The sequence below is a fragment of the Sparus aurata genome, chromosome 7 (genome assembly GCF_900880675.1).
Source record: "Sparus aurata chromosome 7, fSpaAur1.1, whole genome shotgun sequence".
In the NCBI taxonomy this organism is placed as follows: Eukaryota; Metazoa; Chordata; class Actinopteri; order Spariformes; family Sparidae; genus Sparus; species Sparus aurata.
In genome coordinates this window covers 4,451,946-4,466,216 of record NC_044193.1, presented here as the reverse complement: position 1 = coordinate 4,466,216, position 14,271 = coordinate 4,451,946, and the positions used below count along the sequence as shown (strand labels likewise).

General features: G+C 39.6%; 1 protein-coding gene across 1 annotated transcript; it reads right to left on the bottom strand.

Annotated features, from left to right (window-relative positions):
* Positions 1–3,302: 3,302 nt before the first annotated feature.
* LOC115585833 (interferon-inducible GTPase 5-like) lies at positions 3,303–13,079 on the bottom strand. Its single transcript, XM_030424491.1, has 3 exons — positions 12,966–13,079; positions 6,647–7,217; positions 3,303–6,343 (listed from the first exon to the last, which is right to left on the bottom strand). Exons 2-3 carry the CDS (start codon positions 7,200–7,202, stop codon positions 5,706–5,708), a joined length of 1,194 nt encoding a protein of 397 aa, XP_030280351.1. The 5' UTR covers positions 7,203–7,217; positions 12,966–13,079; the 3' UTR covers positions 3,303–5,705.
* Between the last annotated feature and the right edge of the window lie 1,192 nt (positions 13,080–14,271).

The window sequence follows — 14,271 nt, the reverse complement described above, 5'->3', positions numbered from 1 at the left end:
ACTTTATATGCGAAGAAGACGAGACAAATTTGTCTGTGTGTTTCTCTTATTTGTTTCCTGTTTTGCAGCTCAACAGTTCAACACTCAGACATGCTTCCTGTTATAAAACCACAGGTTAAGACACTGTACAGAAAATGAACATCAAACCAGCAAAACAATAGAAAAAGAGTACAATGAAAACACGTTAGACTGAGCTAAACTTTAAAGCACACCAACAAACTCACTGTTTGTGTAACTCACTTTTTGGAAACATTTTGGATGATGTCAGTACACAACTCAACAAAATACCTTACAAAGATCTTGTCATTTGAGACATTTTAATGCAGAATAAACACATATCATGGGTTTAGAAAGGTACAGCAGTAGATTTTATTTTATTTTTTATTGACAACAAACCGCTCATTGTTTGGCGCCTTCTTTTAAGGCTGTTGTTAAGATATTTTCACACTCTGACTTTCTTCTCCCGTCTGATATTTATGCCCCCCACTGTGTTCAGCAGCTGAGTTCAGTGCACATAACACACAACTCCTCCTGTTAACAAATAAACTCAGTTGGTGCTCCTTCCTTGTATAACTTGTGGAGTCCATAGATACATGTGATGGCTTCTCCGGGGTTCAGTCTGTATTATGATGTCCTGTCAATGACTTTGTTCTTTTCCAGTTTGTGCAGATATTCTACAACCTTCTTTTTGTATCTACAGGTAGGATCTCACCTCAGCGTCTCATAGGTGTTGGTATCACTGGGCAGATCAGTGACTTTGGTGTGGTGCTCTGCTGTGTTCAGCACCACAGTGCATCTCTCTTTGTCTGTCTCTTCTGAGTGATGCAGGGCCTTCCTTTCCTCAGTAGTGTGGTTGGAGGACGTGCTTTTGCATTAGCAAGAACAGCTGATAGCTTCAACTGTAGCTGTTCTGCCTCTGTGTCTGCCAGCTTGTTGTTTCTGATGTCTGACTCTGTTGCTGTGATGAGATCTACTACAGGAATCTGTTCTGTAGTTACTGTAAAGTTCAGTCCTTTGGCAACAACAACATCATCTTTCTCCGGTTAGATCAGCTCTCTGTTGGACAGGATGTTCACCCAACTCTCTTGTATGTCTGGAGTCACTGTGTTGTCGATGTCCTTGATGTAAAATTTATCCCAGGGAGTACCAAAGAATGTTATTAACATTTACTGGAGGCATTTCATATTAAGAAGCTGAATGTTTACAGGATGAACTCAAGTCTATATGTTCACATGGAGATTTAGCTCAGTTCTAGCCTACACACACACACACACACACACACACCTATCCACGCACACACGCTCACACACACACACACACACATAGAGCGAGACTCATTAAAGCTATAACTTCCCTGAAGTTCATGCTTTCACTTTTTATTTCCAGTAAACTTCTTGTCCCAGAGATGTCAGGTATGCAAACATCATCCAGAAACATACGTGTACACTTTCCTCTAAAAAGAAGTGTATCGAGCAGACATATGTAACATTTGAAACTTAAATTTTAAAATAACTCTTTGATAATTTAGAACTGGAAGAAGGAGATCGGAGCCAGCTCAAGGTTAACAAAGTTTAATCTTGTACAAGAGGAGCAATCACAAAGCAACAACACAGGACTGTTACAGAGGGAGGACTCGCCTTCTGAGGAGGAAAGCTTGGTATTTATTTGTCTCTGTGGTTGTGGTCTTAACACTCTTTCTCTGCAACAGTTACTGCATACAAAGACAAAGTCACGTAAAGAGTAAGTTCAAAGAGGGGTGAGTGGAACGTAAGAAGTTCACAGAGGGGTTACTCATTTCCTTAAACTAGGGTAGAAAAAAAAGCCAGGATGTTGCTGCTTTTTTCCCCCCCCTGAGGGGTTGTGGAGTTCTGTACTGGGCCCAAATCCAGTTTTACTCATGGACGTAGACAGGAATGAGTCGCCAGCTCATTGCAGGACCCTTACTGATGGCAGTGGCTGCCACACAAGGTGCCAACTGCACATCAGGAGCAATTCTGGGGTTCAATATCTTGCTCAAGGATACTTCGACATGTGGCTCAGTCCCGCCCCAGGGGAGCCGGAGATTCGAACGAGCAACCTTCTTATCACTGGTCTACCAGCTCTACCAACTGAGCTACAGCCGCCCCTAAATATATAAGTAAACCTGCAAAAGCAAATAACCAAGTTTTCCTTCTCTTTCTTTCAAACAGGCAATGAGGTTAAGTAAATTACTTTTTAAATAACTGTTGTGTCTGTCAAAGAGAATATTTACTCTGATGGGCTTTTGGTTAAAAAACTGATTTGAGGACTTTGGTGTTGTTATTTCATGAAACAGTTGTGTTGTGAGAAATAAGTCTGGAGACACAGAACATAGTCAAAATTTGAAAGAAAACATGTTATCTTGAAAATCTCTTGTCTCTATCTCCAGTCATATTTGAGATTAAATGCATTGTGTGTATTAAATCTCTCTATTTGCAGCTGAAGCAGCTTGACTTGTTCGTAGAGAAACGTGTGTCAACAGCAGTGACAACAAGAGGGACAAGAAGCAGCCTGCCAGAGAGTTTGCAGTTCTTTTCTATGAAAGTACTGAGAATGTCGGTGTGAGAGAGTCGGTGTCAGAGCTTTTGCCTAAGCAGAGGTGGGCAGTGTGTCAGCCTCTGTTGGTGCGATTAAATCCTAGTCCTTTTTAAGTCATTCAGTTTGTGTTGACTTGTTCAGGTAAAGATCCAGGTGTGGCTGTGCAGTCCAATAATATTGTGTTTTTGTCTTTACTAACAGAAATTAAAACAGATGACAGCAGGAATAAGAGTCATATTCATCTAAAGATGCAGTGCAGGTATTTGTCTCACTAAACAGGCTCACAGGTGCCCCCTTGTGGTGAAAACAGCATACAGCACTCACTGAAAATAATAAAGTTACTGGACACTTAAATAATCGTGTGTGTTTAGGTTGAGTTGCATGTTGGCTTGATGTGTGTGTGTTAATTAAGACATCAAGTTGAGTCCTCAGTAACCTGTATGTGAACTGTGCAGGATTAATGTCTCCTCTGAGCAGTTTGGACTGTATTTAGCTTTATTCAGCTGCACAGTGAACGTATTCTCTGTGACCAAACCCACCGTGACACTGAAGAATCCCCACAATGCACCTGGCTCAGATTGTTTCTGCTGCACACTGTTATTCTGAGTTAGTTAACAGGATCACAGCCTGAATCTTCCACTGATGAGCTGCTTCTAGGAACTCATTCACTTAATTAGTGCTGAAACTATCAGAAAAATAATGTGTAAACAATTTGGATCAGACAGAAATGACAAATATCCAGATAGTTCATATAATTGGAAATGTTATATTTTAAGCAAAGAAACTGCAGGTCAATCAAAATGAGCAAATGAAAATACAATCAATATTTCGTTAACAAAATAGCCACTGAAATAGACCAATACATTTTATACACCAATAATTTGATAGACTTGAATGTTAACATGCTCCCACTCCCAATGTGGACCACATCACCCAAAACAAAAAAGAAACACAAAATTATGAAAATCAATACACTTTCAGGTCAGTTTGGCTGAAATTCCTCAGAAGGGAAGGTGTTTCCTGAACGACCTCATGCAGTCAGTGACGTACACTTTGACTAATTAAGTCAAATTGTTCCTGGTTTGAAACAGGATGTGGAATTATTGCTGACAGCAACAGACCTACAAGACTCTCTGACATAATTTCTGTATTTTGAACTTCTGGATACATTTCAGGTTCTCTCTCTGAGTCGAGGGTCGTCTAAGACTCGTAGGTTCTTTCATTGTCAGGAGGAAAATAAACACAAGAGCACATAAACTTGTTTCATGAAAATAAAACCTGACATAATAAATGAAACTCAAACACTGGTCGCTGCTGAGGACTCGACCTTAGTGTGCCTCTGCACAGGTGAGCTACTGAAGGTGCCAAACAGGTTTTAATTTTCAACACCACATTTCACTTTGGAAATATTTTGGATTAATGCAATTGTAACTTTATATTCAACAGTAAAACAATTAAGGGCTCCAGTTGAACCCACTTCAGACATGATTTACAAGAATTCACTTGTGATACGACTCTTTTACAACTTCCTTGATTTTGATTGTTTAAAGACTTAGTTCCTGTTGCTTTTAGAAAACTGCTGTTGATCTGCTCATCACAGACTGTGACTGGACAGAAAGTAACTGAACAGATGCATTAAAATCTGTCTGTTGCTGAAAGAGCCTCAGATATTATAGAAATGAGAAAATGTTTTATATAAAGCGTAACTGCTGTGATACAAATACTTAATCTTAACTTTATATGATTCATAGAATACACACACAAAATATCATTAATGAATATGAAAGTTAATAATAAAACATGTTTGTAAATCCTATATTTCTGAATTGAATTTAAAGAAATTCTAGGTTGGGGTCAAATTTGTATCTTCAACACAACATACAGGCACTTTGTACACTGTGATCAATACCATTTCAAAAAGCTAGAACAATAATAACATTCAGTAAAAACACACCTGCTAATTAAAGAATACACATTTTTGCACAGATCTGTGACATGAGCAAACTCTCTCACGGAATGATAGAACAACCAGTTTCAGTTCATATAATGTACATAAGGGTGTTCTGATCAGGAGGGCAACAATCGTTATCAGCTGATAAATGTTCATTTACCGTCAGATAAACAGATGAGACAGTTTGTTTGTGCTACAAAGCCACAACCACACACAGCGCAGGACTCTGCTGCTCCCTGGCTGCTAACAGCTAACTAGCTCCACCTCTGCCCATATCAGTACAGATATTTAGTGCCTTCTTGGTTTAACCAGCAATATATTCACAGGCTTCTACCAGAAAGCTGTTACTGACTGAGGGCATAGAAGGACCGGTACCAAGGAACGTTTATAGTAATGTTAGGTGTCACACTATGAGGCCAGTCAGTGCTGTGGAGAGAGAGGTAACTATGGCAACAACATGAGAAGATGATCTCTTTTGTAATCAACATACTGTAGTTGGAAGCAGCCCATTCAATGTATGATTTGGGATTGTCTTTTCAAGAAAAGTATCATTTTCTGTCACCCCTGAGTGAGGGGACGATGTGACGCCGTCTGGTTGAGCCCAGTTCAGAGCCAACAGCTGACAGAGTTTAAACAGTGGACTGCTGTTTCAGTTTACAGTAATTAAATGACGTGGAGCAGTGAGCAGGTAGTGGTGTAGTGGCTGCAGGGCACAAAGACTGACACAACTGAGAATGACACACAGATTCTTTCCTATTTTATCTGTCCTATTGACTTGTTCTTGATTCTCGGTGCAGTGGGAGAACCACACTTACTGCATCATGGTGTGGTTCCCCCACTGCACCGAGGCAGATAGGAAGAGGCTACAGAGAATGGTCAAGACAGTGCAGAGGATCATCGGATGCCCCCTCCCTTCCCTCAGAGACATTTACTCATCCTGCTGCCTCTCTGCTGAGGCAGCGGGATTCTGATTCTGATTCTCCTTCTACAGTTATAACTTTTCATTTGGTTGAACTCTTTTCTTTAAATCAGTATTTAACACCACTAATAACTAACAACTACAGATGAAAATAAAGTGAAGAAACATCATATTGATTGGTGATCGGTATCAGCCATTACTGCTTCTACTGATCAGTGATCAGCCCCAAAATCCTGAATGGACCCTGAAATGTACAACTAAAACCAGTCTATTATAATATCACTCTGTGGTGTTACAGTCCAGGACCTTCCCAAACACCCTCTCTGCATCATCAGCAAGCTTGTTGAGTATAAAATTCAAAGTACTGGAAGTTATCTTAAAAGACAGGGCCATTGCTAATGGGATTCCAATTATTGGAATGAATCTGACCCCTTCCTCTGCTGCCATTAATGCAGCCATGCTTGCACACTGAAATAACACCTTGAGGATAACATCAGCGGTTATTCTGGTCGCAGCCAGGGGTGAAATGATGACACCCTTTAAATCATTGAATGGCACATTTGAGCTTTCAGACAGACGCTTCAGTGATGGTCTATCAAGACCAAAACCAAATACGTATTGTGTGACAACACCAACCAGCAAAGCTGCATCAACAGCAATAGAAAGCCCAGGAACTGGTACTCCTGCTGCAGCTGCAGAAGCAGTAGCAACATACTTTATTTGGGCATGAAAAGCCTTTTTCTTCTTGTTGATGATCACCGGGCTGATGTTGGGCATGGCAAACAGCAAAGCGTTCCTCTTGTGTTTAGGAAGTTCTCTCTCCAGTGTCTCCATTAACAGACTGAAGTCATGCAGGTGGAGCTCAAAGCTGGACACCAGGAAGACCTGTGGAGACTGAATACCTTGTTTCTGAAGATCTGTGTCATAAAAGGAATAAATGGTTTGATTATTAGTTTTATAAAATGATGAAACCATTGAGATTGTGTTTGTGCACAACATGTGTGTAAGGTCGAAGTCTAAGCAGTTAACTTTTGCTGGTTTTTCACAGATAACGGATCCATATGCTAGAAAATCATATGTATTGAGGTCAGATAAACATAATGACTAACATAATAAATGCACTCACTTCTTTACTGTGACACTGGGCTTGTCAGGTTTTGATAATAGAGATCCAGTTATTAATCTCACGGTTATCGTTAAAGATTTCATAAGTCACTTACATTGAATGCAGTTGTCCTTGATTCGTTCCTTAGTCCTGGTCTCACTGAAGTCTCTCTGACTCCGTTTCTCAGCTCGTAAAACATCATCAATCTTTGAGCGAACAAAGTAGAACTTTTTCTTCATCCTCTGGATCTCCTGAGCGAGTTTCACATCATTTTCTCTGAAGCGAGTGTCTGAGATGATGATGAAGAAGTCAAATCTGTCAAATTCAACAAGTTCCAGGTACTGATCAGCTAGAAAATTGGGGCTGCCAATACCTGGAAGATCCCACAGTGTAACATTGGGATAGTTTGGATGGGGGTATGGTGTAACCACTAAGGTGGTTTCTACACAACCAGTAGGAGCAGCTCCCTCAGCACTGTTGTCTATGCCTCTAAAGGCATTAACAAAGGAGGATTTACCAGAGCCGGACTCTCCTGTGATGGCAATATTTAGTGGAGTGTTATTTTCCTTGTCCAACTTCTCTTTGATCTTTGCCATAGCTAAGGCTGGATTGTTGTTTTGTAGAGCTTCTTTAATTTCTTCAACTGATTGACAGTCATGTGGAGTATCCATGATGATCCTTGACAACTGCAGTAAGAAATGAGTAAAAGAAAGTTCACTATTATTTACCATTATTCACAAATATAAATAGAATGCAAAGTTTGGAGATATCACTGCCAAGATTAAACACAGTATAACACAGCATGGAAAATAAATACTTAAATTTAATTGTCACATTTTCTTTTGATGCCAGTTCGTAAATACAGTTGATGTGGTTTATTTTTTGTCCCCAGTGGAACATTAAAGAATTACAAATATGATCAGATAAACAATTAGCTACATTTAGATCAAATGTGGTCAATCGACAAAAAAGCTGCAGTGTTGAAGAGTCACTCACTGTGTGTGTGTGTGTGTGTGTGTGTGTGTGTGTGTGTGTGTGTGTGTGTGTGCGCGCGTGTGTGCGTATGTGTGTAACCCCAATCAGGGGTGACTCTAGGATCTGACCTTTGGGGGGGGCTCAGCCCCCACGAAGCAGCTGACAGATTTTTCATAAAAGCATATATAACAAGAATTTTGATTATCCAACCATGATGTATATACAAGTTCCAGTGACATACAATCCCCCCACTAAATCAGCCATTTCACCGGATGAGAGTCTAATATCTTCCTAAACCTATGATGTATAACATCAATGATTATGGATGAACAATGATCAACTTTTCTCCAAAAATTAGTTGATGTAAACTGAGGAGAAGGCTCAATTGACCACAGCTGTCTGTCTATAATATAGTGCCCCGATCTGGTTTTGCAGTGCCGCAGTTATAGGTATGTGTTATAAAAACAACAACACAAAGTGTTCCCGACTGAAGGATTACTAGAATAGCTTGTGTTTGTGTTTTGAAAAGTAACCGGATGTTCCTGTGATTGACTTCCTGTCTGCTCGGTGCTAAATTTAGCTGAATTGCTGCGTCCTGCTCCGGCATCCGCCGAAGTCCTGCGTATCTGCTGGAGCCATCCGAAGCAGATATGCAGCACAGCGGACCTGGTGGAAGTTAAGACATTATCTAAAGTGAAAAACCAGCTCAACTCAGCCAGGCAGCGGACACGTATCTGGTAGAATCACGGAGTTTGTCTCGCCATTGTTCACTGAAAGTGAACTCTTCTCCTGGGAACAACTTTTGGACCCTCCCCCTCCACACATTAGCCACTTACAGTGCCAGTCCCTTCCCATCTCACACACGTTTGCCTGCAACCTGTCATTCTAACTCCCAGATTCACTTGGTCGCAGTCTGGATCCCCAGGATATACGATTCGTGGACTAAACGATAGGATGGGCTAAGGCAAGTTTTGGATGGGCTTGAGCCCACCCAAAACAGGGCTAGCCTCGCCACTGATGCTACTTAATTGTGAAACAGTGACTGACAGTTTTCCGAGCCAAAGAGAATGTATTTTATGCGCACAAAATTTTGTGTCAATAGCATTTAGTTTGACCGAGATATCAAACAGTTTACATTTTTATAGTTAGCGACAGAAATTTGTTCATTAATAATTTGCCTATTTTTTGACCGAGCAAAATTCTTTTGATAAATTTAGATCAGGTCGAGCTTAAGAGTGTATATGCCAAGTTTCACGCATATGGGACAAAATCCCAAGGAGGATATTGAAAAAGTAGGTTTTGCATATTTGGCGCTTTAGCGAACAAAATGTGCAGCAGAAATGGGCGTGTCCTACGTCAGAAAACCCAGCTCTATTCAGGAAACATATGTCAGACAAATTCCCAAGGAGGAGTTCGAAAAAGTAGGTTTTCCAGTTTTTGCGATTTTGCAAAAAAACTTTGTGAACGGAAGTGGGCGTGGCCATCGATTCAGCTCTATTCAGGGAATCTCGGGATACAAGGTTTTTGAATGTGCGACATACGGTTTGGGAGTTATAGGGGAAAACGCGTTGGCCTAGGTTATAGCGCCCCCTGCAGGCGGATATATGTCGTTTTTTGTGTCTGAGATATTCGCAGGAGTCTGGACCAACCCTCCAAATTGCACCGCCCTCCCTTGCACGGTTTAGCCTGCAGCACCACTTTTAGCTGGAGAAAAATAAAAATCTTTACAATAACAATAGGGTTCCTAGCACCGCTGGTCCTTGCATAGCATACGTGTTCCCTCGGGCCTGGCCCCCTAACTAGAACTGCAAGCAGTTATGAACGGGGGCCAAGCCCCTCCGTGCGATCTGGACCCCACGCACCGCAAAGCCCACGGACATTGGCCCAAAGGATGACGGGCTCGAGGCAAAAGTGAAGACACAGGCCAACGTCTGAGCCGTGGTATTCGCTGTAATGGGAAGTGCACTGGAAGTGCAAAAGGCTGAATGTGTGCCGATTTGGATTTGTTGTACTAAGCCACGCCCACATTGACCAGTAATGACCACCTTCAAGATATGGCCTCAGGATTGGCCCTACATCATACCGACCAAATTTGGTAAAAATCAGTGTAACCATTCAAGAGATATAAACTTCCCATATTTTTAGCGCCCCCTAGTGGCAAAAATTCACCAAATTCGGCTCATCCCTTCCCAGTGTCATGGCACCCAAGGATCTCAAATGTGTTGTTAATAGCATTTAGCTTGACTGAAATATCACACAGTTTACATTTTTATAGCTAGCTACAGAAATTTGTTGGTTAATAATTTCAGCCTTTTTTGACTGAGCAAAGTTCTTTTGATAACTTTAGATCCAGCCGTCAAAAAACCCAGCTCTATTCAGGGAACATATGGATATAAGGTTTGCGAATGTGTTATTTAAATGTGGAAGTTACTGGCAAAAACGCAATTGCATCCATTATAGCGCCACCTAGTGGAGTACATTTAACAATTACCGAGAATATGCGGTGTTTTCGCCGCGAATTAGCGAAAGTCAAAGCTAAAGTAACCTAACGTTAGCCTCCAGCTGCAGCAATTAAGTCATTACAAAGACGTTTTTCTCCACGAAGCTTTGCCTCACAGAGAAGTAAATCAAATCATGTGCTTTCATTTGGTGGTCATATCGATGGGAGGGATATGCATGAGTATTTGATTGACTACTAATCTCTTCCAGCTTAAAGTATATGATCTTTCACTAATTGCTCTCCATTCTTTTTCAGAGGCAGATTAAACAAGGACAGTGATCCCTGGAGCAGGCTGTTGAGATAAAAATAGCACATAAAACTGTGTAAATAATCTGAGAAAATCAAGTGGTTTTCTTTTTGATATTGTACTTGATCCACCACTGATTGCTCATCAAACTAGCAAATGACATTTGGATCAAATTAAGCTTATAGTCAGAAATTTAATCGCATTCATTCACATGTTGACACATAACATTTGCTCTGAATAACCTCTAAATCATTGGAACCAGTGAAACCTCTCTTATGCACCATGTTGAATACGCTACGCTATCTATTTATTTTATAGTTGCCGATTACAAAAATAATTGACACGTGAGTCATTTCTTAGCAGAGCATGCTGCAAACCACTGTTACCACCCAGCTGACTTTAGCAAACGGACTGTCAACCTAACATACATACACACTTACTTGCACATTGACGCTCACATCAATGGAAAGCTGCTTTTGTTCACAGATCTCTATATAGATTGATTGTATTTGTTAAATGTGTGTATCCAGACATGTCCAGTGTCATATTTTCAGCAGGGTGTACATTTAAGTTCACAATCTGGACTGTTTGCTAACATCAGCTGAGCTACTTGTTAATGTAAATTTGCACTGGGCAGCATTTTGAGTTTTTTAAAGGCTGAAACTATACAAAAACTGTCAGTAAAAAGATTGAATCAACTGATATGGCTCATTAATGATGGCGATCAGTGATAGATGATAAAAAAAAACATGATCAGGGCATCCCTAGTTAAAACCAAATCTTAGAGACTTAAAAATTGTACGAGCAAGGTAGGGCTCAATGTTCTCTGGCGTCAGGTGTGCAAGAGACAGTCAATTAGACCACTAACAATGGTCAGTGAGTGGGTCACAGTTTTCAAAAGCATTCAATGTTGCTGAACATTTAAATGAATGAAATATAAGCATTGCTCTCTTGTGCAGCATTACGCTTCTTTAAAATAGTGCAAGATGGGTATGTCTGTTGATTTCAGGCAACATAATGAAGCCTAGTGCTGTCCACTGAAAGACAGGTGGTGATGGGACCACATGAGCATTCTCTAATTTGTCCTCTGTATTTGGTCAATCTGAATCAAATTCAGCAGCCCAGCACTCCTCACCTTTCTCCTTTTGATAGCATGGCAAAGAGAGCACACAACCTGTGAGCTGTGGACATGTTTGGTAAACTTCATCAACTTTAGTGCATTATTGTCTCAGGAATTTCCATTACTATTTTCATTACAAGTGTTTGTTTTTCAATGTTTGCGTGTGTATCTCAATTTCTACACGACTGATTTGCTTGCGTGTATAAATCTTGCTTGGCTTTCAATACTAATTTCTTTGGTGTAGGTTGGATTTAGTTAAAGAGGAAGGGGCACCACTGCATGTGCCTTGGATAAACAATGCAATATTAAATCTGTAAAACTGAAAGTTGTCTTTGCTTTGTTGTTTACAGGTGCTTCTTGGGCATTAACCCTGAGATGGGCTCAAATTCAAAGAAGAAGTGTGGAGGAATCAATCGACACGTGAGCACGCTCCAAAGGAAACTTGTTGACTTTGAGTGGTCAATGTAAATATGAAATTGTTACGTAGTTGATGTAAGAATGTTCATATTGTATATGTTCATAAGTTGTGAATTGTTTATACTGTATATGTTTAAAAGTTGTAAATTGACGTGTGGGTTGAGTATGGTAACCAATTTCCTGCTATCGATTAATCACAATTTGATATTGATTTGATTTGATATTGATTGATTGATTCATAGATTCAGTTAGTGATACCAAAGTATGATTTTGAGCTGTAACCTGATTACATAACTACCCCAGCCATGTAACACATCAATACTGGTATCAATGTTGACATTAGACAGGGAATGAATATATCAGCAGTTAATAGCTGAATCTGCTCTTTAAAAATTTAAATTCATGTTCATGTTTATGTTCAGAGACAGCTCTAGTAAATTGTTGAATTTGATAGTTTTATAATTATTAAAAAATTTAAATGAGTATTGTCTTTGTTTTCTTTGTTCTTGTTTTGACTTTTAATTTAGCAAATCCAAAGCATGTTTGTGTGGTAAAATCACAGGTAACAAGTCAAATTTGCAATATGTTACAGTATTATTTAAGTTGTAAATTTACAGTAAATTACTGGCTACTGGTTGCATTACTTTTACGATAAAAATGTAAAAATACAGGCAATTACTGTAATTTACATACAGCAAGATACTGTAATTCCACAGCTACATACTGCTATATCACAGTAATTCCATGGGCATGGTAACTGTGAAGTTACAGTATACAGCTGTAGATGCATTGTATTTTACTGTGAAATATTTACAGTACATTATTGTGAAACATGTACAGTACATTACTGTGAAATATTCACAATAAATTGCTGTAAAATTACTGTGAAAGTAATGCAACTAGTATCCAGTAATTTACTGTAAATTTACAGTGAAAAATTTTACAGTGCAAAGTTTGGAGATATCACTGACAAGGTCAAACACAGTTTAACACAGCATGGAAAATATATACTTAAATGACTTGTCACATTTCAATATACTGTCAGTTCGTGTATACAGCTGATTAGGTGTATTTTTGTCCTCAGTGGAACATTAAAGAATTACAAATACAGTCAGACCAATATGATTTTAATTAGTCTAGGTTCATACTTTGTAGAAACGGAGTGGCAACTTTACCTGATGCTGTTGTGGAAAATGTGTCTTCAAAAGAAATGCAGAGACTGCAGCTTGTAGGTTCGAATGACTTTATATGCAAAGAAGCCGAGACAAATTTGTTTGCGTGTTTCTGTTATCTGTTTCCTGTTTTGCAGCTCAACAGCTCAACACTCAGACATGCTTCCTGTTATAAAACCACAAGTTGAAAACGAAAGGCGATAAAAAGACTCAGAACTTTATGTGAATTTTGCTTCAGTAATGTTTATACACAATAATGGCAGAGGTCCAGATCAGGGGCATTATCAAAATAAAACAATAATAATAATAGAATACAAATAAAAAACACACAGATGTCAACGTCATGATGTGCTGTAACACCTCTTGGTTCTGCAACACCACCATTCTGTGTGAAATGATACACCAGAGCAGCTTCAGACCGGCGCTGTTTGGTTCAGTGTGGACAAACAAAGGCGGTGTAAAGGCCTTCTTTGCAGCCATGATGCAGTCTCTGTGTGAAATAGACTAGTGTTACACACACACACACACACACACACACAAACTTATACGAAAGGCACCATCTTCCGTGAGGTTAATACTTTAACTTTACTGTTTGCTTTTTCGTAGAAAAAAGTAGAAAATCTACTACATCATAGTGGAGTAAAGTACTTGAGTAAATTTACATACATGTAAATAGACGAGCACACAAACAAACTCACTGTTTGTGCAACTCACTTTTTGGAGACATTTTTGATAACGTCAGAACACAACTCAACACAATGTATTACAAAGACGTTGTTGTTTGAGGCATTTTAATGCAGAATTAATACATATTTATGATTTAAACAAGTACAGCAGTACATTTTACTTTTACTTTTTATTGATGAACCACTCATTGTTTAGCCTCTTGGTTTAAAGCTGTGGTTAAGATATTTTCATACTTTCACTTTCTTCTCCCGTCTGATATTTATGCACCCCACTGTGTTCAGCAGCTGAGCTCAGTGCACATAACACACAACTTCTCCTGTTAACAAATAAACTCAGTTGGTGCTCCTTCCTTGTATAACTTGTGGAGTCCACAGATACATGTGATGGCTTCCCCGGGGTTCAGTCTGTAATATAATGTTCTGTCAATGACTTTGTCCTTTTCCAGTTTGTGCAGATATTCTAAAACCTTCTTTTTGTATCTACAGGTAGGATCTCACCTCAGCGTCTCATAGGTGTTGGTATCACTTGGCAGATCAGTGACTTTGGTGTGATGCTCTGCTGTGTTCAGCACCACAGTGCATCTCTCTTTGTCTGTCTCTTCTGAGTGATGCAGGGCCTTCCT